The sequence below is a fragment of the Colossoma macropomum genome, unplaced genomic scaffold (genome assembly GCF_904425465.1).
Source record: "Colossoma macropomum unplaced genomic scaffold, Colossoma_macropomum, whole genome shotgun sequence".
Taxonomy (NCBI): Eukaryota; Metazoa; Chordata; class Actinopteri; order Characiformes; family Serrasalmidae; genus Colossoma; species Colossoma macropomum.
In genome coordinates, this window is record NW_023494786.1 from 38,855 (window position 1) to 63,493 (window position 24,639).

Consider the following 24,639-nt stretch of genomic DNA (forward strand, 5'->3'; position numbering starts at 1 on the left):
AAATTCCCACAGACACTCTCCAACATCTTGTAGAAGCTTCCCAGAAGAGTGGAAGCTGTTAGAGCTGCAAAGGGCGACCAACTCCATATTAATGCCTATGGATTTAGAATGGGAGTCATAAAAGCTCCTGTGGGTGTGATGTGTAGGTGTCCCAATACTTTTGTCCACATAGTGTGTATGTATATATTTTCTTCAGGAGAGCAACCCTCCACATTCAAGAATACTAAGAGCAAACCATACGCTTTCATTTAAGAAAATGCTTTTTTTTTGGACGATATTAATTAATAATATATTTATCTTAATGAAATTCATGTCATCATATGCAGTTCAAGTAGGCTCTGCCAACTCTGAATACAACAGCAATGATATATGTATTTTTTTATGAGCTCAAGCTGTTTTCAGGGTATAGAAGTAATGGTTTTTTTGTATGAACTTAATAAATAAAGGAAATAAATTAGTAAATACCTTTATGCCTGGACAAAAATCTGAAAACCTGACTGGTTAGTTAACAAAGTCGAGTTGCTTTTACAAAAAATAAAAGTGTGCTGGTTCTGTAGTTCATTTATACTGCATTATCGTCATTAAACAGACCCAGTCGTTCTACATCGGTAATCATGATTTGAATTATATATGAATTAACCCAGCCCTGCCTTAAGGTAACAGGCCAATCAGCAAAGCCCTTTTTTGTGCCTTAAAGGGAATTTTACTGATGTTTCCACATTTCTGCATACAGTGTGTGAGCTGTAATCAGAGTGATTAAGAGTGGTTTGGTGTGAAATGGTTCAGACTTCTTTACAGTGGTGGTGATGGGAACCAGGGGTCGCCATGACTACAACACAAATATAGACATTTTATTTACTATCCAGAACCACCAGTGAACCTACACGAGTCTTCTGAGTTTATATGGAATGTTGATGATGGAAAATAGTGGAAAATCTGAAATAATAAGTTTTCTTTGGGGACTATTTTGCCTCACAGCACCCTGCATGTTATGTATCCCTCCACCAAAATACATTTCTGGCCAAAACGTTACTGTAAAACTACTGTAACACAACCTCTCAGACATCAGGCAGCGTATCCTTAACCAGGGAAGGTACTTAAAGTTGAAGGTGCTGAAATTTTAAGCAGCATATGTGACGTGAATGATGATGTCATGCAAAAGGATTTTCCTTTTTATATCAGATCATCAGGAGAATGTGTCAAAACGTGCTATAATGAAGTTAAAGACAACAACACATACATATAACTGAGACATCAGACTGCTGATGCAGGCCTACATCCTCTCTCTGCTATTTGGAATGGACGAACTTTATGCAAATGAACCAGCGACCAATCAGATTGATGATGTGTGGCGCGATAACTGATTGTGTCACTCCCATAGTAACACAGTGGGACTCAACACTGGAATATACACTGAGCAAGAAATATAACAGTTGATAAAAACATTGTTGGGCTAGATTATCATTTCTGAGTTTAAAAACATTATTATCAATATATTAATAGGTTGCTATGGGGTCAGAACAGGCCTATAACTCTGAATGTGTTTTAGTGATGGGCCCCCAAAGCACCCAACAGTTGTCAAGGAAGCAATTCGGCTCGCTGTAATGAAAATACAGCACTACTGGAGGTTTTAATAATACATAAACAGAATATAAACATACAAACTCCACTTTAAAACAAGCACACACAGGTCTTTGCTTTGCTAAAGTCATTATAAAGTTCAGAACTTATTATTATTATTATTATTATTATTGGCAGTCTGGAGGTGCTACAGCACCGTTAGCACCCCCATTTACCACGTCCCTGATCATAACCATTTAATGTAATAACTTTCAGTGACGGAGCTTTTAAGGACTGACGTCTGGTTCCTATCACCACCACTGTGAACGATTCCGACTGTAAGTTTCTCTTGATTTCACACCAAACCACTCTGACTGACTGTTCACATCGTTACCATTTAACTGTGCAAAAATTTTGAAAAAATTGGTGGAATTCCCCTTCAAATCCAGTACTCATCAGTGTTATACAGAGGAGCCAGTTCAATATAAAAAGAGACATTAATCCAAGTTAAAATCAGAGAGGACACTTTGCAATAAACATTGTGTGCATTCAGTCCACGGAAAATAAGAATTGCAAGGATGAAGCAACAGTTCTTAGTTAGTACGATCTGTTTGGGCTGTGTTGTGCAGTAGATAAATGTGAGTACAGTGAAATCAGAGCCTCAGAGAGTATTATCTGTGAATATGTGAGGTTATTTGCTATAAGGCAGGTTAATTCGGGACTTTTTCACCAAGCGAAAGCTTCGTTAAAGGGGCATTCCGGCCTAAAGGCTAGACTCCGGCCTAAAACCGTGCAGATTTTAGCACAGCGCTGAATACAATAAGATAGCAGTTAACGTTAGCTATCTCTACTTCACTAGCTAAAAAAATCAATACAAATCAATACAAATTAATTAATTAATTAATTCAAATACAGAAAGCCCCTCCTACCTTCAAGATACATCATCAGGAGGGGCTTTTATTAGCATTTAAAAGGGAAAATCTCACTCTAGATCAGGGGTCTTTAATTAAAAAGTCAATAAGGTCCAGTTAGAGAAAATTTCCTCAAGCGAAGGTCCAGAACATTATAATGTCTAAGTTGCATCATGATTCAGTGCCATATACTGTTTACTGAAGTAGCCTAGTAGGTATATCAGCATCTTATACAGTCAACAACTGAATATCAAATCAAATAAAGTCCAATTCAGTCATATTTCAACAACATTTGTCAGTTTTCTCTTTTTACAGCACGCCATGTGAAATAACTTCCCTCTGACTCACTTTCTCCTCCAACTGCCTGTCTCGCCTCGTCCCTGCGTCACTCACTCGAGTCTCAGTGCTCATCGTAATGCACAGATCTGATTGGCTGAGTAGCGTCAGGTGTGATTTTTACAACGCATGCGGTTGGTCTGTGAGTCTCCCGGGCCGCTAAACCGGCACCGTAATGAATAGAAAAGTTACGCTTAAAATAGGACCACCCCGTCAAAATTAAATAATTCTCCATAGTTTATCGGTTACAGGTCCAGGTCCGCATAGGACAGCGTCTGGGTCCGGACTTGGACCGCAGTCCGCCTATTAGTGACCTCTCTAGAGTGCTCTAGAGTATACAGTGGCACCACTGTAGCATGTTAGTTCACTTCTCATTTTGGCCGGAGTGCCCCTTTAAGAATCTCGAACAGACGTGGTTTGTATCAAAGAAAACAAATTCAGGCCACAAGACGGCTGTAAATACAGGTTCTTAGCTACTTTTTGATGCTAAACATGTCTTGGTTGACTGATTACATGTGGTGTAAGGGGGTGACTGCGTGAAATTGTTCATCTTTTCACCATCTTAAAACCCTCAAGCGGCAAAAACAGACCCAGACTGAGAAAAACCAAGTATCTCATAAGGCGCTGAGACGGTAATACTGATAACAGTAGTGGACTTGGTGACTCATGTACACGGTTACCGTTAATACCCGAAAGCTGGAGCTCTTACTCTGCGACATTTCAACATGCAGTTCCCTGAATTAACTCTCAAGTACGCAATTACGAGCAGGTGAAGGCATTACCAACCACTGAAGTTTGTTGGTGTACTTTCTTCTTCTGTCTTACTGAGCAAAATAAAAATATTAAACTGCTACATTCAGTTAGATAGGAAATTTCCCAAGGCGCTCTCCAGCGTGGTTTAGTCATTCAAAGCAGCACCGCCGATCTAGCCTGTCTTATCGATAAGATAAGATCGAAGTGGCCTTTAATCTGTATTCCTTCTCTGAAACGCCTAAAACTGATGACAGACAGGTGTTAAAGGACAAGTTGATCAAACTTTCAAACTTTCACTTGACCCTGCCTCAAAAGGTACAATAAGTAATACGTTTCGTGACAGCGCAACAAAGATCAACAGTAGTCAGCAGGTTCGGAAAGTTACCCAGTGAACTGACGTGATGCAAAAGATGTGCACCATGCCGCTCTTTTCTACAGTAGTTTGAAGGACTATGCACGTGACTTCATATTCTGATGACCTGACAAGCCAAGCAAAACATACAAATATTACTTACTGCACCTTTTTAGGGTAGGTACTCAAGAAAAACAGCGAAACATCAGTGACTGTGTGCTAAAACAACCTGAACTAAACTAAAAGTGAGATAAAATGGCTTAAGAATCAGGCTACGCAGCCCGTTGAACAACTCGGTCTCCCTCCAAAGGCAAGACGGCAATTGTGAAACTTTGCGTTTTCCCACCGTGAAGTCCGGTCCAACGCAGTGCGGTTACAAATCTGAACCGGGGTCATCTGACTCTGATGACGCTTGACCAGCCACCCTTACATATTATGGCTGGGCCCACTTGTATCCTCCAGCGAGAAAGGTAACCAAATTCAGCACGGATGCTCAAGTAAGGTGTTGCTCACTTGGCAGTGGGAATGACAGTAGTGTGTAACCGTACCGTACCACACTGCACGGTGGAAAAACGCCATTTGAAAAACTGGGTAAACGGTTTCTTTAACAAAAGTGGCACTTTGGTATTCATTCCCGCCACAAGACAATACTGCAATAGCACAAAGGCACTCGTAGAGCCTTTGCCTGCAATAGATCATAAATAAGCCCATGGCACACTAACTGACATGCACCCATTAACCCAGAGCTTGCTGGGTTTGTTGCAAGCTCTCAAGGATATTCTAGCCCTTTCACGCTCATCAGTTTATTTTTCCCTGAACATTCAAAATCGCAAGCATCAGGACATCCGGGTTTGCTGTAGCAAGCTGGGTCAGTGTGCAGTGGTTCCTTGAAGTGGTCAGTAATGCACTTGTTGATACTGGCCGTGGAAGCAGTTACCACACTGTGCAGGCTTCATTCCCTCCAGGTGTCAAGCCTGCGTACACGGACCCTCTGCTTGTAGTGGTACTCCTTCAGGTGTTCCTTGAGTGCGTTGGGGATGGGCAAGGCGGTGATGCCGTCGTAAGTGGTGCAGCTGCTGATCACAGCCCGGCAGATGTGCTGGAGGCTGAACGGCTGCGTGCGGTAGATGGGGTTGGATAGCAGTGGCTCGAAGAACATGCAGGAGTTGGGATCCTTGTAGTGCTCCAGGAGCCCTGTGACCGTGGGTGCATGGAACACGCTGGGGTCATGCACGTCGAAGCTGAAGTTGTGGTTCCACTGCTCGATGCGGGCATGTAGTGAGCGGCCGTAGCGCCGGAAGCTGACGGAGAACAGGTAGTCTTCCTGGGCAGAGTCCCGCAGAAGGAAAGTACCCTCGGGTTTACCTTCCAGGAGCGTCTCGGCCTCGTAGCGGTCCATCACACCCCAGTAGCACGACAGGTTTGTAATCTCCAACAGGTCTGGCACCAGGCAGTGGATGTAATCAATCTGGGTGTGGATGCGATGCTGGGCATCCTGGGATTGGGGGTGATCCACTTGAACCGAGGAACCTCTTGTCAAGGAATGGGGAGACGAGGAGGAAGAAGAGTCCGAATCTGGATGGGATTCGGTGGGGAATGAGGGCACAGAGGAAGCAGAAGCAGCGGCAACCTCGTCAAGAGTGTCCAAGCAGCTTTGCAGAAGAAGCTGATGCTGTTGCTGCTGCCTCTGCAGCATCTGCTGCTGTTGCTGAAGAGTGGCACGGTCATCCCCCGCCAACTCGTTCATCCCATGTGCTAACTTGGGACCCAACTTGTACAGTGGGTTGATCTGAGCAGTCACCTCAAATGTGTGGATCTGGGCATTGGGTGGTGGGTCGACTCCTTGCTCGATGCTTATTCTCCTTCTTTCCCGCAAACGGTCGTCCTCGTCCTCGACCACAGGAGCAGCTGAAGCACCAGCAGCAGCAGCAATGCTGGTGGATGAGGATGATCTAGTTGTGGCTCCAGCAAGGGATTCCAGGACAGGCGGCTGGGAGATGGGAGCCGTGTGCTGCTTGATGAGGTACCACTTCTGGGCAAGGTCCGAACCAGCTGGGAATGGGCAACTGTCCAGCATCAGCTCACTCAAATGGATCTTCCTCCGGGATGAGGATGTGGAAGGAGATGCCGACAGACCCTGTGCAGAAGCACAAGCACCACTGTGGGACTTGATGGGAAAGCACTGGCCTACAGCATCTTGGATCTTCTGCCTGAGGGTGCGACTGCCGCTGGAAGACTTGCTGCTGGTCTCAGAAACTGGCTGGTCTGCACTGAGGGAATTCGAAACTGGCCTGGCGGAGGCTCTCTCAGGCAGCAAAGAACTTGATGAGCCAAGAACCTGCCTCCAACGGCGTTCACGTACAGGAGACGAAGAGTTTCCGTTTCCAGAGTCCAGCCTATTTAAGAAGTCTCCATATTCAAACCCATCACTAACCGGTCGCTCGGATGCCGGTTCATGGGCCAGGTGGCCTTTCCTCTTCCCTCTGCCTCCTTTCCGCCTTCCTCCATCCTGTCGTTCTTCGGAGCGGCTCTGGCGGGCCTTGGGACGGGCGCCCCGCTCTCTTTCTTTCCCACGATCCCCTCCGTCTGTCGACATTACTGGCTGGAAATTTGGGACAAATGTATCTGAGATACGAGACTCTTCACAGGAGGTTAGGATCAATTTCGGCGAGGTGCAACTGGTTGTCAGCTGTAGGTCCAGCAGTCAACACTAACATTCCAACAAAAGGAAGGAAGACCAATCAAATCAGAACATGGACAAGCACCATCAACTGCTGGAGACATCCCGACATAACCAAAAAGAGTCGCAGAACATTTTCATAAAAGTTCCACAACTGATGAAGCAATCTTAGTCTTCGGAGTCCAAAGGTCGCAGACTACCAAGTCCTGTTGGTAATGCAGCACTCCAGGTGAGTTTGTCCTTCACAAAAGTTGATGTTTTCTATCTGTAGGGTGGAAAAAACAAAAATAATTAGGTTAACAATTACACAAATGTGTCAAATTAAAGTTCTGCTTTGTAGGTTGGGGTCCCACTCACTTTAAAACTAGGGCTTCTCTTCCAAACATACAAGAAAAGTATCATACAAGTGGTTCAAACTAATTCAAATCAGTTTTATCATTGATGAGGGACTTACTCAATAAAACACTGACACCTTCTTAGACTTAAAAAGTGAATACCTCACTCAGATTTAAAATAGAAACCTCCATAATTACATGGTTAAGATGTAAACAAAATCATTCAGAGTGGTTTGGTTCGAAATGCTCCATACTAGAAAAAATTACCTAGTCAGAATTGTTCACAATGGTTGTGATGGGAACCAGACATCCTCCTCGAAAAGAAACATAAAGTTATTACGTGAAAAGATTATAAATATGCTGCCTAACGTGTGAGACATTGTTTTACTATAGTTCTGAATCACGATTTTGGCCTAAAACATATTTTTTAACTATATATTCATGGTGGAGAGGTACATGCAGAGGCTCTACAATGAAGAATTTCACATTTAACCGCTCTGAATGACACTGGTAACACTTCAGTGATGTATCATGATCAATAAACATGGAGATCTGATATGTTTAAATCAGTAAAATGTCCCTTTAAGGTGTTCAGCCTGTTATTCAGTAGTAATATGAGCGCACACTTCACATTTACGTTCACTATTTGTTAAAAATCTCACTTTTCCGCTTCCAAAGTGAACATATTTGAATAAAATAGGTCTATAACGTCTGCCTTCAGCTGTTACATCTGCCTGCTGGAGTCTACGAAGCTAAAATCAGCTTCTTGTTCGAATTTCCCCGTTCCACCTTAAATGGCGCAGCGTTACATTCTGGCGCCTCGGGCGTTTTTATTATAACTGCTGAACCATTTAAGGTGGAACGGAAAGTTCGAACAAGAAGCCGGCGAATAGGAAGCCAACTTCAGCCTCATACGATCAATGACTACTTTTAATACATTCTCACGGAATTTTGTCAAGTTATAAAGTCTCCTGGTCTTAAAACGATTAAAAGAAAAGACACCCAGTCGAGCTTTTCTCAGTGTAACGTTAAGCGCGGTGGCGCCGTCAGTGAGGGTTAGCCGAACGGCTAACGTTAGCACAGTCCTGCGTTACACCCTTCAAAATAAAGTTTGATTTAATCAGTATTGACCCCGCTCACCGGGTCAGGTCCTATAACCCGCTCCCGAGGTGGAGGAGGACGGTGTCGCGGGTAACAGGCGCCGTTTAAACCACTTCACTTACTTTCTTTGCTGTTGTGTTTGGTAGCAACCTTGCTAACTACCGGGACGCCGCAGAGGAGGGGGAACTGGAACGCGCCCTCTAGGGTTTGGAAGACTGGGGCGCGTTCCAAATAGTTCACTCGTTCACTCGCTCCCTACGCCCTCAACAAGAAGAACACAGGGAACTGGCAAACAAAACGGGAATATGACCGGGAATGAGTTGATTAAGTCATGGCCACGACTTAGTAAGGCGTGGGAACGAGATCCTAATGCGTGGCCACGACTTGGTAAGCCGTGATCTCATTCCCACGCCTCACAAAGTCGTGGCCACGACTTAATCATCTCATTCCCACGCCTTACTAAGTCGTGGCCACGCATTAATTTTATTTATACAGGATGTCACCAGCAGGGCTCCGTACACTCAACAGGTCAGAACCCTCCCTCGGTCAGGGCCGGCTCTAGCCTTTTAGGGACTCTAAGTGGGATTTTTTGGGCCCCATCTTGGTTGACGTACTATAAAATTAGATGCTAACTAATAACAATGATTCTGCAAGCAGGGTAGGTTACACACATACTCTTTAGCGGCTTCTCCTCACGTGTCTTGCGATTGGCTGTTCGTCATAAACGTCTCGGTTCCGCCCCCGAGCGTCTATGCATGGATTAACACAGAAAGCCTAAGCTGAACCTGCTCTGTTAGACAGGCCCCAGATCCACTACTGCTTGTTGTCCGGCCAACGCCACAGTAACAACTCACAAGTTGTTAGGGGGCCCCCTGGTGGCCGTGGGGCAATAAGCAACCTCTTATGTCGCTTATAGGTAGAGCCAAGAGCCTTTTCAATCACCAGTGTTACTGAACTAATCAAGTTACGTCACAAAAGGAGACAATAAACCATTCAGCGAAGTCTGCCAGTCGATGTGTAGCTGACTGTCCAGTGATCCAGTGAATCTAGAGCCCTTTATGACTCGATCACTCGCTTTCATTGATTAGGGCTGCGTCCTAAACCACATACTACCACACTAGGCAAACTATTCTGCTGAATGTGCCACTAATTGTTTCTCGATTTACCAAATGTGACGACCTTTCACCTTTTCCACTGATGAATAAACAGCGAATGGAGGGTGTGTGAAAATGTAGGCCTGGGTGATCTTCTAGGCGTCTTCTTTCTGTTTCTGTTTTGTGTAGGGTGTGTATCTTCCAACGAGCACTCAAGTGGAGTGAATTTGTATTTCCAGTCAATCATCTGGGAACCACAACTGCAGACCAGATTTGCCAAAATGAAAAATGAATAAAATGAAAAAATAAATGGTTCAGTAAATCAATCAATAAATAAAAATAACTAAAGTATATGTTGCTTATTTTGATTGTAATTATACACATATTTCCTTTTTCTGCAGTTATATGCAGTTATATATCTCTCAATTTATTAATTTCTGTATAATTTATTTTTTTATTAATGCTATTTTTATGTTTTTTTCCCGTGTCTATTTTTTAAACAACTGTTCACTTCAGATATTTATTAATTTATTTATTCTTTCATTAATTCATGTATTTATTTCTGTATTTCTTTGTTCATATGATAATGAGGGGGCGTGTCCTTCACATTCAGGCTAAGCAATCAGGCCCAGGAGAAGAAGAGCTGATTAAACTGTTCTTTCACTCCATAAAGAGCTGCAGTGTCTCAGACAGACTGACCTGCTGATGAATAACTCTTGGTGTCTCCACAGGCCGTGTGTGAGACGGGCGTCCGAAGGAACCGCCTCCTCCACAGTTCTGAACACTACTGGTCAACCTCTGAATCAGCAGGTCAGCTAAATGGACCCATCTGTCCCCACAGCCTCCAACGAAGAGTCAATAATCCGGACCTGCATTTTCAGTCAGATCAGCCGAGACTCTCAGATCTCTGACTGTCTGCTGCTGTAAGCAGCCACTACTGTACTGTCTGGTCCTTAGTTACCGCTGAGAGAGCAGGACACGAACAATCGATCTCCACAATCTGACATCGATCAACCAATAGGAATGTTAAGACCATGTGACATCATTGACTGACAGCCCCTTTATTAGCATAAGGACAAGGAAATACAGAAATAAATAAATAGGGAAATAAATACATTTAGGAATTGACAGTTATGGAAATAAATTAATAAAAAAAAATCTTAATAAAAAACCATAAATAAAAAATAAATACAAAAATGCAGACATTAATTTATGTAAGGTTTTATTTATTAATATATGAATTTTTGTGTATATTTATTTATTTTTAGATTTATCATCATTATTCTTTGTGATTCTAACTCATATATTAATTTACTGAGTCGTTTAATTTATTTTTTATTTAGATTTTATTTATTTTTCGTTTTGGCAGATCTGGCCCGTCAAACAACACTACAAAATGGCCGACACCTTTTTAGTGCACTATTTCTGCACCAGGCACCGATTTGGAACACGTCCTACTTTTTCTATGATGTTATTGGCAGGTTACACACAGTCAGGTATGCTGCCCCCTATCAGCAAGGAGAGGATTACAGGCACTGGATAGGAACAAAACACAGTGGACACCAGTCCGATTTACACTGGACAGAATATTATTATACAATATTATACGCAATAAAGGCACACCAGTCCGATTTATACCGGACAGGATATTATTATACAACATAATGCGCAATAAAGCCACACCAGTCCGATTTACACTGGACAGAATATCATTATACAATATTATACACAATAAAGCCACACCGGCCCGATTTACACTGAACAGAATATTATTATACACAATAAGGCCACACCGGTCCGATTTACACTGGACAGAATATTATCATACACAATAAAGCCACACCGGTCCGATTTACACTGGACAGAATATTATCATACACAATAAAGCCACACCGGCCCGATTTACACTGGACAGAATATTATCATACACAATAAAGCCACACCGGCCCGATTTACACTGGACAGAATATTATCATACACAATAAAGCCACACCGGTCCGATTTACACTGGACAGAATATTATCATACACAATAAAGCCACACCAGTCCGATTTACACTGGACAGAATATCATTATACAATATTATACACAATAAAGCCACACCGGCCCGATTTACACTGGACAGAATATCATTATACAATATTATACACAATAAAGCCACACCAGTCCGATTTACACTGAACAGAATATTATTATACACAATAAGGCCACACCGGTCCGATTTACACTGGACAGAATATTATCATACACAATAAAGCCACACCGGTCCGATTTACACTGGACAGAATATTATCATACACAATAAAGCCACACCAGTCCGATTTACACTGGACAGAATATCATTATACAATATTATACACAATAAAGCCACACCGGCCCGATTTACACTGGACAGAATATCATTATACAATATTATACACAATAAAGCCACACCAGTCCGATTTACACTGGACAGAATATCATTATACAATATTATACACAATAAAGCCACACCGGCCCGATTTACACTGGACAGAATATTATCATACACAATAAAGCCACACCGGTCCGATTTACACTGGACAGAATATTATCATACACAATAAAGCCACACCGGCCCGATTTACACTGGACAGAATATTATCATACACAATAAAGCCACACCGGCCCGATTTACACTGGACAGAATATTATCATACACAATAAAGCCACACCGGTCCGATTTACACTGGACAGAATATTATCATACACAATAAAGCCACACCGGCCCGATTTACACTGGACAGAATATTATCATACACAATAAAGCCACACCGGCCCGATTTACACTCAGAAATGTGGTAATCTACACCTAGTTATATATAATGGCTTAGAAATCCAATTCCTTTCAGGTAAAGGAGAAAAAACCCATATTTCTTTAACCTTCTCTGTTTCTGACAGCAGTGTGTAAAAATCTTGACTCAGTATCTCGAAATAATGACTTACTATGTTGAAATAATGACTTATTATCTCCAAATATCGACTTACTGTGTAAAAACAATGGTTAGAATAATCGTTTGTTTCCTCCACATTTTGACTTTGTGTGTCAAAACAATGACTTGTTTTCTCAAAACGTTAATTCAAGTCAAAACAATTGTTTCTTCTTCTTTCTTCGGTTTGTTTTTTCGTAATAATGATTTATTATCTCGAAATAACAAGACATGCTTTCTCAAATATTGACTTAACTATGTCAAAATGTACTTATCCCCATAATAACCTAAGACTTTGACAAATCTTGACGTAATTTTGTATTAATAATTCAAAATCTCGGAATCATACATCATTATTTTGAGATACTGAGTCAATAGTTTGAGAAATAAGTCATTATTTTGAGATATTGAGTCAACATCTTGACCGCTGACAGAAGAGCGAAGGAGAACACATACGTTATTTCCTCTGTGTGCTGAAAAAGGAACGGTTTCTGGACTCAGATGAAGCCTAGTCTTCTTTTTAGTCCAGATTTTAATGGAAGCTCATTTCCACCACTGCAAAAAATATATATAAATTTCATAAGTCATAATACTGAGAACGTTTTACGTAATGATGACTTAATATCTCATAAATATGACTTGGCATCACATAAGCTTGACTTATTATCTCATGGCTTACTTTCTCATAATTCTGACTTAATATCTTATAATTATGACTTAATATCTCATAATTATGACTTAGTATCTCATGACTTACTTTTCATAGTTCTGACTTAATAGCTCTTAATTATGATTTTGTCTCTCATAATAATGACTTACTATGTCATAGTTATGATTACAATCTCGTAGTTATGACTTAACACCTCATAATTCTGACTTAGTATCTCATGACTCAAGTCAAAATGATGGGATACTAAGTCAGAATTATGAGACACCAAGTCACAATTATGACAGACATTATTCTGAGATACTAAGTTAAAATTATAAGAAAGCAAGTTATAATTATAAGATGTTTCGTCATAATTATGACATAGTAAGTCATTATTATGAGATCCTAAGCCATAATTATGGAAAACCTTCCGATAATTCTGACTTAGTATCTCATGACTTACTTTCTCATAATTTTGACTTAATATCTCACAATGATAACGTCTGGCGTCTCTTAATTATGATTTAGTATCTCATAATAATGACTTACTACGTCATAGTTATGACTACAATCTCATAAATATGACTTGGCGTCTCATAATTATGACTTAACAACATCACTCAATTATGAGATACTAAGTCAAATCTATAAGAAAGTAAGTTATAATTATGAGATGTTAAGTCATAATTATGAGATGTTAAGTCATAATGATGGAAAACGTTCTCACTATTTTTGACTTACTATATATATATATATATATATATATATAAGGTTTGTGTTTGTGGTCAGGCCTGACCCTGACCCGTTGTTGGTCCTGTCTGTGGTCGCAGGCGGCAGTAGCGGTATGGGGTTCATGTTCAGTCTCTGCCTGTGAAGCTGACCCTGACCCGTTGTGTTTAGTCCGGGCCTGTGAAACTGACCCTGACCCGTTGTTGGTGCTGTCTGTGGCCGCAGGCGGCAGTAGCGGCTCAGAGAGTCTGACTGAGCCGCAGCGCTGAGGAACTCCGCTCTGTTTGGGTTTCCCTGCAGAGACCTGCAGGAGCTACCGAGCTACCGGGCTAACGAGCTAACAAGCTAACAAGCTTACCCTCCTTCCGGCGGACTTTACCCTTCATAGTTAACCGAAGGCTCGACATTAATGTCGTCTTCAGTAACTACGGAGCCTCGTTATCCTAACATTAGCCCGATTTTCCCTTCCAGAAACCGGTTAATCGGCGGGATATCAGCGGTGGCGCTAGCTGCGGTGCTAACAGGCTAGCGCAGTGAGGACTCGGCGATTCCGCTCTTCTTTTCTCTTCACGACGATTTTTGCTCAGAAAAGTGTTTTCCTTCCGCTTTTCACTCCAAACAGGTTGCAAAAGTGAGAAAATCCCTCGTTTGCCTTCTTTCGGCGGAGGTTGTGAAGTCCTGCGAAGCGTATTTCCAAACAAAGGCGGTAAGTTTGTAGTTTGTTGTTGTTGTTGTGTATTGAAGTACGTTAAAGGGGAATTCCACCAATTTTTCAAAATTTCTACGTAATTTAGTGGATTAGATATACATAGTCGTTCGGGGTGGTTTGGGGTGGAGTGGTTTATGTTGTAGAGAAAGTTATTGACCACAGTGGTGGTGATGGGAACCGTGACCACAACACAAATACAGACATTTTATTTACTGTCCAGAACCACCAGTGAACCTACACGAGTCTCCTGAGTGTTTGTGTGTAATGATGGTGGTGAAATAGTGATAAAAGAGAAAGTAATAGGTTTTCTTTGGGGACTAGTTTGCCTTAGAACACCCTTTGTGTGTCCCTCCACCATGATTGGATTAAAGTAAATCGATTATAATTCGTTTTAGGCCAAAATTTAACCTCAAAACTATCCTAAAACAGTGTCTCAGTCATCAGGCAGTGAATTCATAACCATTTCATGTAGTAACTTTCTGTGAGGGAGCTTTTAGAGGTGGACGTCTGGTTCCTATCACCACCACTGTGAACAGTTCTGACTCTGTAAGTTTATCTAGAACAGACATAGTTAAAAAACTGACCCACATAATTTTTACCAATATTCTTTGTCTTTCTTTGAGAGTGTGAATGTCTTTTTTTTTCTCAAGATCTCGTGATATTTGTTATTATCAAGGAAAACAGATGTTTTGTCGAGATGTCAAGTCATTTATATCATTATCAAGACAAAATGGACGCTGTTTAGTTCAGAATATCTGTTGTGGATCATGGCATGAATATTTTGAGATCTTGAGAAAACAGCATTGATGATGTTGTGATTATGGCACAAATATCTCGAAATCTTGAGAAAACTCATGTTATATTGCGCTTGTTGCATGAATAACTCAAGATCTCAAGAAAATAAATGAAAAAAAAACTTATTATCTTGGGAAAAATTAGTTATGTTTTGAGAAGATGAAAAAAGCCAGAAAATGTCATTATTTTGACTGTTATTTGAGATCATAAATTAACATTTTGCAGAAAAAAAGTCATTATTTTGACATTGTAAAACAAAATCTAGAGAAAAGCAGTCATTATTTTGAGATACTAAGTCACAACTTTAAGGGAATAAGTCATTATTTTGGCATTGTAAGTCCTTGATTTGAGATTCTAAGTCAAAATTTTGAAATAAAGAAGTGATTGGACTTTGCAAGTCATTCTTTTGAGAAAAGAAGTCATTATTTTGACTTTGTAAGTCATTTCTTTAAAGAAAAAAGTCATAATTTTGACATGAAGTGAAAATTGAGAAAAGAAATGATTATTTTGAAATTGATAGTCATTGTTCATAAGAAAATAAGTCATTATATTGATGCTGTAAGTCAAAAAATATGAGAAAATATGCCATTAAATTGAGTTACGAAGTCAAAAACTTTGGGGAAAAAAGTGACTTTGACATTGCAAGTCAAAAAGTATGAGAAAATAAGTTATTTTGACACTGCCATAGTTTTTAGAAACCGTCAACATCTTGAGAAAATAAGTTATTATTTTGACTTTGTAAGTAAAAATTTTATGGCCCTCTTCCTTCAAAGAAGAGGGCCATTCGATCCGCGAGCGAAGCCGCAGTGAAAGCCACCAGGTGGCTTTGGATTAAGAGGGCTGACCCGTGGGCAGTTGCTGCTGGGAGGCAAGTCGGGGCCTGATCAACCCCGGCTGGGTCGCCTGGGCGAGGGAGTCTGATGTTGAGAGACCCGAAACACCCGAGGATCCCAGGATACATCACTGATGATGCGTCCCAGCGCATCTAGAACATGTATCTTGCACTCACTCACTTCTTTCCTTTTCTCGTTCTACAGGCACCAGGATGGTCTGTGAGCTCCTGCTCTCCTCCGTGTGGCTGCTCTTCGTCGTGTTCTGGGTGGAGACCATCAGCGTTTGGCTGTTTCTCTGTCTGTTCTATCAGGACAGAGCCTTCTACCACTGGGGCGACGGGTGAGCACCGGTCTCACTGACCCGCCTCTGGAGTCCATGTTTCTTTATACACTACATTACTTTCTGTAGAAGGGGAATTCCACCAATCTTTCTCAAAATCCCCTCATAATTAAATGGTTAAAACTTAATCAGTGGCTCAGAGTGGTTTGGTGTGAAACGCTCGGTTCTAGATAAACTTACTGAGTCAGAACTGTTCACAGTGGTGGTGATAGGAACCAGACGTCCACCTCTAAAAGCTCCCTCACAGAAAGTTACTACATGAAATGGTTATGAATTCACTGCCTGATGACTGAGACACTGTTTTATGATGGTTCTTTTTGAATATATTTATTTTTTTATGGCAGAGGGATACATGCAGGGTGTTATGAGGCAAAATAGTCCCCAAAGAAAACTTATCATTTCAGATTTTCCACTATTTTCCATCATCAACACTCCATATAAACTCAGAAGACTCGTGTAGGTTCATTGTTGGTTCTGGATAGTAAATAAAATGTCTATATTTGTGTTGTAGTCATGGTGACCCCTGGTTCCTATCACCACCACTGTAAAGACATCTGAACCATTTCACACCAAACCACTCTGAATCTCTCTGTTCACATCTCTGAATTGTGTGGAAATTTTGAAAAATCAGTGGGATTCCCCTTTAAGATGCAGTCTGGCCTTGACGTATCATTTATTACATTACAGGGAGATAAATCTACATTACATTGCATGTTAATGGAAGTGTTTTATAAATGTTTATTACAGTTCTAATATATTCTGTTCTGCACTTTTACAGCGTGTTTGCTGATGATCCTGGTCAGATGCTCTACATGTTGAGCAGGTAATAATCAGAGTGCATCAGATTAGAGCCTTCACTGCCGTCTCGTGCTGATTGGATGTCCCTCTTTCGTCGTAATGCTGAGATGTTGAAGTGCCTTTCAGTTAGAAATATGACTGACTGTCTAGCTGAGCCTGTTTGGCCAGTCTGATTTATTTGGTATTTTCCTGTTCCACTTCTCCTCACTGCGAAAATATACATAATACCCACTGATATTTACAGATGTTGCAGATGTACACGAACGTCTGTGGCCTAATTGCTGGCTACAACAGTAAGTTGCATTTAGAATGGGCCACAGGAAGTGTTCTTCCTCCCGTGTGGTGTAGAGGTGGATGATATGGCAAAAATATAACATCGCGGTACTAGAAGACATTTTCACGATACATGATACGTATCACGGTATTTAGTCTGATAAGCTGGAATGGAAACAAGCAGAACTAGTTTGCTATGTTTAAGAATACTACAGAAAACTATACAGTCATTTTTGATCAGTGTTTCACTTCATTACAGTAAATACAACTAAACAGGGCTTAATATGCTCTCCTTGTGATGAAACATGCGGTCAGTCAGTGTTCTTTAAGTACTGACTAGTTCTGTCACAGTTATTACATAATCACCCAATCCACTGGTTCCCACCCTTTTCTAACTGGCGGCCCACCCAACCGACCGCAAAAGCTTCCGTGGCCCAGATTTTACTGACCAGATCATTTAAAGTGCAAATAAACATCATACAATTATCAGTGTAGCTTATCAGTTTTGCTGGACTTTATAATACAGGGTGATTGAAAAAGATTGACCCGATTTTAAAATGATTTATTTCTCTTGTAAGTCATTACAGATCAATGCAGTAAACTGTAAATGGTTTAAATGAGCATGAAGTTTATTATGTAATTGTACAAGGTCTCAGTATGAACCTCCTCCAGCTGTACAGACAACATCAACGCCATAGTCAAACTCACCCCATACTGGATTGAGCATGTCGGGTGTCGCTGCACTCACGGCTCTTTCAGTGTGATTTCGGAGATCATCCAGTGTTGTGGAACCAACGACGAACGCTCTGAGCTGTTGGAGCTTCACTGCCCACGAAAATCACACTGCACAGTTATGACGGATTCACTCTTATTGAAGTGGAGAACGCAGAACGCTTTCTGCTCAGGGGTCTCATCTCCTCACAGACTGAAGGGAGCCATCTTCCGGTGATGGTCAGAAACTGTGACCCCCTCTTTCAGTTGGATTGTGATTGGTTCCTAGACACCTCACGGTTGTAAAAATTTGAAATCGGACGAATCTTTTTGTATCTCCCTGTATAACACAACACAGTGAACACTAATAAATAACCAAACTTTTTAAACTTGCCTGATAGGTTAGCTGATGTTGTTTGGCAGCTACCCAGTGCTGGATGACAGAAATGGAAGTTGCAAAAGGACTTCTGTCTCAGTTTAGCCTCCAGTTGACGGCTTAATTCGTTTGGATTCAAAGCCTCGTTTGAAATGGCGTTTGAGCTGCAGCACAGTGCGGTTTTACACACGGAATCGATTTATTTGTGCAGTAAATTGTTCGAGCATGTGTGTAGCTGGTAGTATCTTGCAAGCCAAACACCATTTTTCGATTGACGAACATGCAGCATTATTTCATTCATGCTCTGTTCAATTTTTGCGAACTTTTGCCAGCTACCTGAACTCGCTGACCAATCACAGATGTCTCTGCTGTTGGCACGACGACAGCCAAGCTGACAGAACGGCTTTTTTTTCCAGCAACTGGAACTTATTGACAAATGTCAGGTGGATTTGTTCACCTTCTGCTTCAGCATGGATGCCGTTAGCATCTCCAAAAGCAGCTCAGACGGAGCTCAAACTGCGTTACAGAGACCCAAGCTGTGTCTGAAAGCTCTCCCCCTCCTGAATGAGGTGGTGGAACTGTCTGTGCTACGTTTACTTTTCCAAAATGCAAAGAAAATTGCGTTGCATTTTTGCCGTCCGAAAAAGTCGTGTTTGGTGTGCGAGAGTCAGTTATTCATGTGATCTAATTAATTTATTGTTGGCCTTAAATCAAAAGTCAGAGCTGTCTGGTTGGAGGAGAGTTAAGGTGTAAATCCTCATCACTAAATTCTCCTGAGAAATCCTGTTTCGAAATACCCCACAGTGGCTTGTTCAGCTCAAACGTGTCTGTTTTCTGTCCTGTTCTTCTAGAGTGGAACGTTCTGAACACACCCAGACCTGAGGATGCGGGACAGCTGGGAACGTCAATCAACAGACCAAAACGTTCCAGACAGCGGAGGGATCACCGCGATGGGGGTGAAAATTGGCTTCCCTTCCACTACTGCTGTCTTTCAACAACCTGCACTGGGCTTGAATGACGTGTCTTAAAGATGCCCACGGCTGAGGATGGAGCGTTTACGCTGAGCTTGAAGAGCGTCGACGGGCACGGTGAATGTAGAATCTGTCGTGGTGTTTTATAAAATGGGAACTCTGCCTACATTTCTGTTTCCTGTCCCCTCCGAATTGGACCAAAAAGGTCTCTGGGGGGACGTTTTCTCTTTTCTGGCGTGTTCTCGAATCGTTGGGATTGTTTGCTCAGCCGTCTTTCGAAGGCTGCCAGCTTTTGATTTGTTATTCTTGCAGTTTAGGGGCTGTGCAGGTTGACCTAGTGAAGGTGGGCTCCTGTAATCTGTCCAGCCCCCGTGATAAAGCGTTGTTTTTATTCATTAAATCGTGTTAAGGTTCAGAACGGGGGGCTCTCGCCTGTAATCTTAGCAACAACTTTATAGCTTTATAGCTGATTGGATTCCACCTAAAGTGGTTAATCCGTAGTAATGCTACACGTTTTCACTCACTTTGAGACTTTGAGTCTCATTTTCACCTCCGATCAGTTCGAAATGGGGCCTTAAATGGAAAATTTGTTTTTTCTTTTTTCTTTAAAATCGAAAAGCTTGAAACTAGGGCTGGACGAGTAAGTAAGACATATATAAAATGTAAAAACATTAAATGCCGCTTATTGCGATCGCCTTAAATTAAAAACTCACTGGTGAATCAATAATGTAACATAGTTCAATTTAGCCTTATTTTGACCAAAATAGTTTTGTTGCATTACGTGAATACAAAGGTGCCGCATGGAACCAGAAAGAACCACTTGGGGTTCCCTGAAGAGCTTTTTTTTTAATGGGACCATATTTGTAAATAAAATGTTTAAAAAGCCTAAAGGTTCTATACCAAGTTTTTTTTTTTCCCTAGAACCACATGTCTAAGCCAGGAACCATTTAGGAGTCTTTATTTTTAGGGGGGTACAGAACCTCGTCTGGAGCTGTGATTGGTCAGGATGCTCACTGCACACAATAAAACGACCAACGATTATTTTCATTGTTGATTAATCTGTTGATTATTTTCTTGATTAATTGATCAGTTTGGTCTATAAAATGTCTGAAAATGGTGAAAACGGTTTTGTTTTGTTTTTTTGTCTACACTACAATGATATTCAGGTTGGTGTCACAGAGGAGTAAAGAAGCCAGAAAATATTCAAATTTAAGAAGCAGGAATCTGAATTTTCACCTAAATAGTTACTCATACCAATCAATACCAACCAATCAGTTCTCTTTGAATTCTCTTTCAGCCGTTTGGGAAAGGGGTCCGAAGCACAACCCACGCTACAAAATGTTCTTCTGTATGTTGGGAGTGCAGTTACACGTTTCCACCAGAGAGGTCACCAAATCCTCAAAACTTACATAGTGCAGCTTTAACTCAGACGCCAGATCAGATTATGGAGGGTAATTCGTGCCAAATTGAGCAGTCGCTACAGTGGAGAAATGTGACATGCAGTGCACAGGACATCACTTTTCCACAGGTGACCTGCAGAATATGTGCCGTTGTTTTCGTCGCTTAACCTCTCTACTGGAAAACAGTACATGAGGATTTGCATTTTAAAAACGAAACGCTGAATACATGTCAGAATTCAATACAGTTCGCCTTGAAACGTAATAAAGGCATGACTGTATTACTTTCCATTGTGCAGTACTTAAAACAATGTTAAATCAGTGCAGTGGATCTTTTACTTTTTATTTTGCCATGTTTTCCATGTGTCACTGCTTAAATGCAGTCCCATGTGTGCACTGCATTTCACTGTTTTGGTTGCATTTCAATCAGGTGGATACATTCGATGGATAAAATAGAAGTCAAGCTATATGAAAACAGTGTTGTGGGGGTTTTGCTTTTCATTTTGCCACATATTCTGCACGTCACCAGTGGAAAAGTGATGTGGATGGCATTTCACGTTTTTCTTCTGCGGCGATTGCTCTTCAGTTTGGCACGAATTCCTCTCTGTATGAGATAAAAACCTGGGTGGGCCAACAAATCAGAACATCACTGATCATAGAGATCTAGTCCAGAGCGAGACGTCCTGACCTTCACAGACGGTGAGTTCAGTCAGGTGAAGGTATCGGAGATCTGTGTTTAACCCCTGACCGTAAATGTCCATTCTCCTTCATTTCGAAAGAGAACTGATGCTTTAGTTCTGGCAGATCTGCTGTTATGTACCTTTTTGTATATGTTCTGTTTAAATATAAGAGAAGTGAATATACGTTTAAACCCGTCATGCGGTTCTCGATGGCGTTTTTGTAACAAAGCTGTACAGTTGATGATACATGATTGTTATTCATGGTGATAATGCAACAGTGTTTGCACTGTTTCTGACTTTTGTTCTTTCTGAATTTACTTCATAATTTTTTGTCTAAGCAATAAAACCAACATATTTGGCAAATGAAATTCTTGATTTTTTTTTTTTTCCTGTTAGCTTGTGGTCAGAGGTGAGTAGCAACTAGATATATTGATGCATATTGTGTTTCCTTCCAAAAATATCCATATTAAAGCTGAGAAACAGGATTTATATAGCGCTGTATAACAATTCTATAATATTCTATAGTTTTCGCTCTTAGATAGATAGATAGACCTTTATTGATCCCAAAGGGAAATTGCAGTGTACAGTAGCAACACATATAATTGCACATAAACTTACGTATACTATGCAGAAAATAAATAATATTAATAAAAATAGACATAAGTTAAAGTACAAGAGAAATAAAAGTATCTCTATTTACATATTTACACGGCATATGAAACAGATTTGTTGTGTTTACATGAGAGCAGGCACTGAGTGGTGTGAGGTTGTCTAATAACAATGAGTATAAACATTACTAACTCAGAGTTGCGTCAATATTACAGTGTACAGTGCGCAGTGAGAGTCATTACAGTAGTAGTTGTGATATATTACACAGTGTGTGTTAACAGGAGAGGAGATATAGTGATGAGGTTCAGCACAGTTCAGACAGCAGGAGATCAGTACCGTCTCTGCAGTGAGGAGACTCGCTGTAGAGCCGTATATCAGTGGGTAAGAAAGATCTCACACGCCTCTTTAACACAGCTCAGCTGGAACAGTCTGACCTGATTGAGCTTCTCTGTTTATCCAGTATAGCATGCAGGGGGTGTGAGGTGTTGTCCAGGATGGCTAACAGCCTGTTGAGCGTCCTCTGTTCTGCCTCAACCTCCAGAGAGTCCAGCTTGACTCCAACAGCAGAGCCAGCCTTCCTAATCAGTGTGTTTATTTTGTTCAGAGCACTGTTGTTGGTGCTGCTGCTCCAGAACACAACAGCACAGAGTAAAGCAGTCGATACAGCAGACTGGTAGAGTCCATAGGAGCTCAGTGCCACACCAAAAGACCTCAGCCTCCTCAGGAAGTAGAGACGGCTTTGGCCTCTCTTGTACACTGAGAGTGTTACAGCTCCAGTCCAGCTTGTTGTCTAAGTGCACACCTAGATACCTGTAGGTCTCAACAACCTCCACATCAACTCCATCAATGGTGACTGGTGACAAGGCAGGTTTGGACTTCCTAAAGTCCAGCACCATGTCCGTAGTCTGCATGATGTTCACAAGTCCTTCACCAGCGTCCTGTATTCCTCCTCCTGTCCGTTCCTCATGAACCCCGCCACGCCCGTGTCATCCGAGAATTTCTGCAGATGACACGGCTCAGTGTTGTACCTGAAGTCAGAGGTGTACAGGTTGAACTGGAATGGAGCTAACTCAGTCCCCTGGGGTGCTCGGACACTGCACACCGCCTTGTCTTGTAGCATTCTTCTTATATTAATCTGTAAAAATATAATAATTGTCTGAATTTACTATAATTTTTTTAGCAAAACTATAAAATGTCCAGTAGTATTTTCCATGACGGTTTAAATCTACTTATGATTGGTTTGTATATTTTCTAATGACTAAACTCAAGTACACTATATGGCCCAAAGTATGTGGACACCTGACCATCACCTATATGAGCTTGTTGGACGTCCCGTTCCAAAACCACAACCAAAACCATTAATATGGAGTTTCCCCTTTTCAGCTCTTATGGGAAGCTTTCTCCAAGATGTTGGAGAGTGTCTGTGGGAATTTGTGTCCATTTAGTCTAAAGAGCATTTGTGAGGTCAGGCACTGATGTTGGACGAGAGGGTCTGGTTCAGAGGGTCAGTTCATCCCAAAGGTGTTCAGTGGGGTTGAGGTCAGGGATCTATGAGGGCCATTGGAGTTCCTCCACACCAAACTGGTCACTCCATGTCTTTATGGAGCTGCTTTGTGCACAGAGGCTCAGTCATGCTGGAACAGGAAAGGCTCTTCCCCAAACTGCTGACACAAAGCTGGAAACGTATAACTGTGTAAAATGCCTTTGTGCTGCAGCATCAACATCACCCTTCACTGGAACTGGGGGATCCTGAAAAACAGGCTCAGCTCATCATCCCTCCTCCACCAAACTTTTAACACTCAAAAAATGAAAAAATATACAAATAAATGTATAGAAGAGAAATTCCCTATGCCAGGAACTCTATAATGGCAGATCTTTTCATTTTACCACGTTCGTCCATATTTCACTCCACTATACAGACAGTTTATGTGGCAGTTTATTTAAAACTAATTCAGATGTTTTTAAATATCAGTCATGATGTTCACATTTACTGTAGAAATCACAATAATCCAACACAGAATTCCCCGACTTTGAAAAGTATCGCTATCAGGATACCGATTTGGCATTGCTTGGTATCGGATTGAAATGAGTGATATCGCCCAGCCCTCCAAGAGGACTCTGAGTACATCAGGAGGTTTTTGGATCTAAAATATCTTTATTTGTTCCTACTGATGTGAAAACATTAAACAAAGTGAAAAAAATAGTGTATTATAAGATTTATTTTACTAACACACCTACAGAGCCCCTATGGGGTGTGATTATTTTTGAGGTTTTTCATAACTCGTGGCTTCAGTACATTAATTTGTGGTCTCAATGTATTAATTTGTGGCCTCAATATAATAATTTGTGGTCCCGGTATAGTAACTTGTGGCCTCAATATATTAATTTCTGACCTCAGGATAGTTCTTTGTGGCCTCAATATAGTTGTTTGGTGTCAATATATTAATTTGTGCCCTCAATATAATTATTTGTGGCCTCAATATAGCAACCTGTGGTCTCAGTATACTAATTTCTGGCCTCAATATAGTGATTTTTGGCCCCAGTATATTAATGTATGGCCTCAGTATAATAATTTGTGGCCCCAATATAGTAACTTGTGGCCTCAATATTTTAATTTCTGACCTCAGTATAGTAATTTGTTGCCTCTATATAGTTGTTTGGTCTCAAAATATTAATTTGTGGCCTCAATATAATAATTT

The 24,639-nt window shown here is 41.1% G+C and overlaps 1 protein-coding gene and 1 long non-coding RNA gene across 4 annotated transcripts; one reads left to right on the forward strand and one right to left on the reverse strand.

Moving 5' to 3' along the window:
* Nucleotides 1–1,556: 1,556 nt before the first annotated feature.
* socs9 (suppressor of cytokine signaling 9) lies at nucleotides 1,557–8,214 on the reverse strand. 3 transcript variants are annotated; one of them, XM_036557049.1, is made up of 2 exons: nucleotides 8,151–8,214; nucleotides 1,557–6,857 (listed from the first exon to the last, which is right to left on the reverse strand). In XM_036557049.1, exon 2 carries the CDS (start codon nucleotides 6,506–6,508, stop codon nucleotides 4,865–4,867), a length of 1,644 nt encoding a protein of 547 aa, XP_036412942.1. In that variant the 5' UTR covers nucleotides 6,509–6,857; nucleotides 8,151–8,214; the 3' UTR covers nucleotides 1,557–4,864. The 3 variants fall into 3 exon arrangements, with proteins under 3 accessions (XP_036412942.1, XP_036412949.1, XP_036412957.1); XM_036557056.1 differs by having other exon boundaries at nucleotides 8,068–8,170; XM_036557064.1 differs by lacking the exon at nucleotides 8,151–8,214 and adding an exon at nucleotides 7,195–7,238.
* Nucleotides 8,215–13,710: 5,496 nt separating this feature from the next.
* On the forward strand, nucleotides 13,711–21,702 carry LOC118797802. The gene is made up of 4 exons (XR_005005962.1): nucleotides 13,711–14,154; nucleotides 15,990–16,125; nucleotides 16,904–16,948; nucleotides 19,135–21,702. It is a non-coding gene; the product is annotated as an uncharacterized LOC118797802 (long non-coding RNA).
* Nucleotides 21,703–24,639: the final 2,937 nt, after the last annotated feature.

Excerpts from the sequence above, each read along its gene's own strand:
- socs9 (XM_036557049.1), bottom strand. The coding sequence starts at position 6,508 with ATGTCGACAGACGGAGGGGATCGTGGGAAAGAAAGAGAGCGGGGCGCC.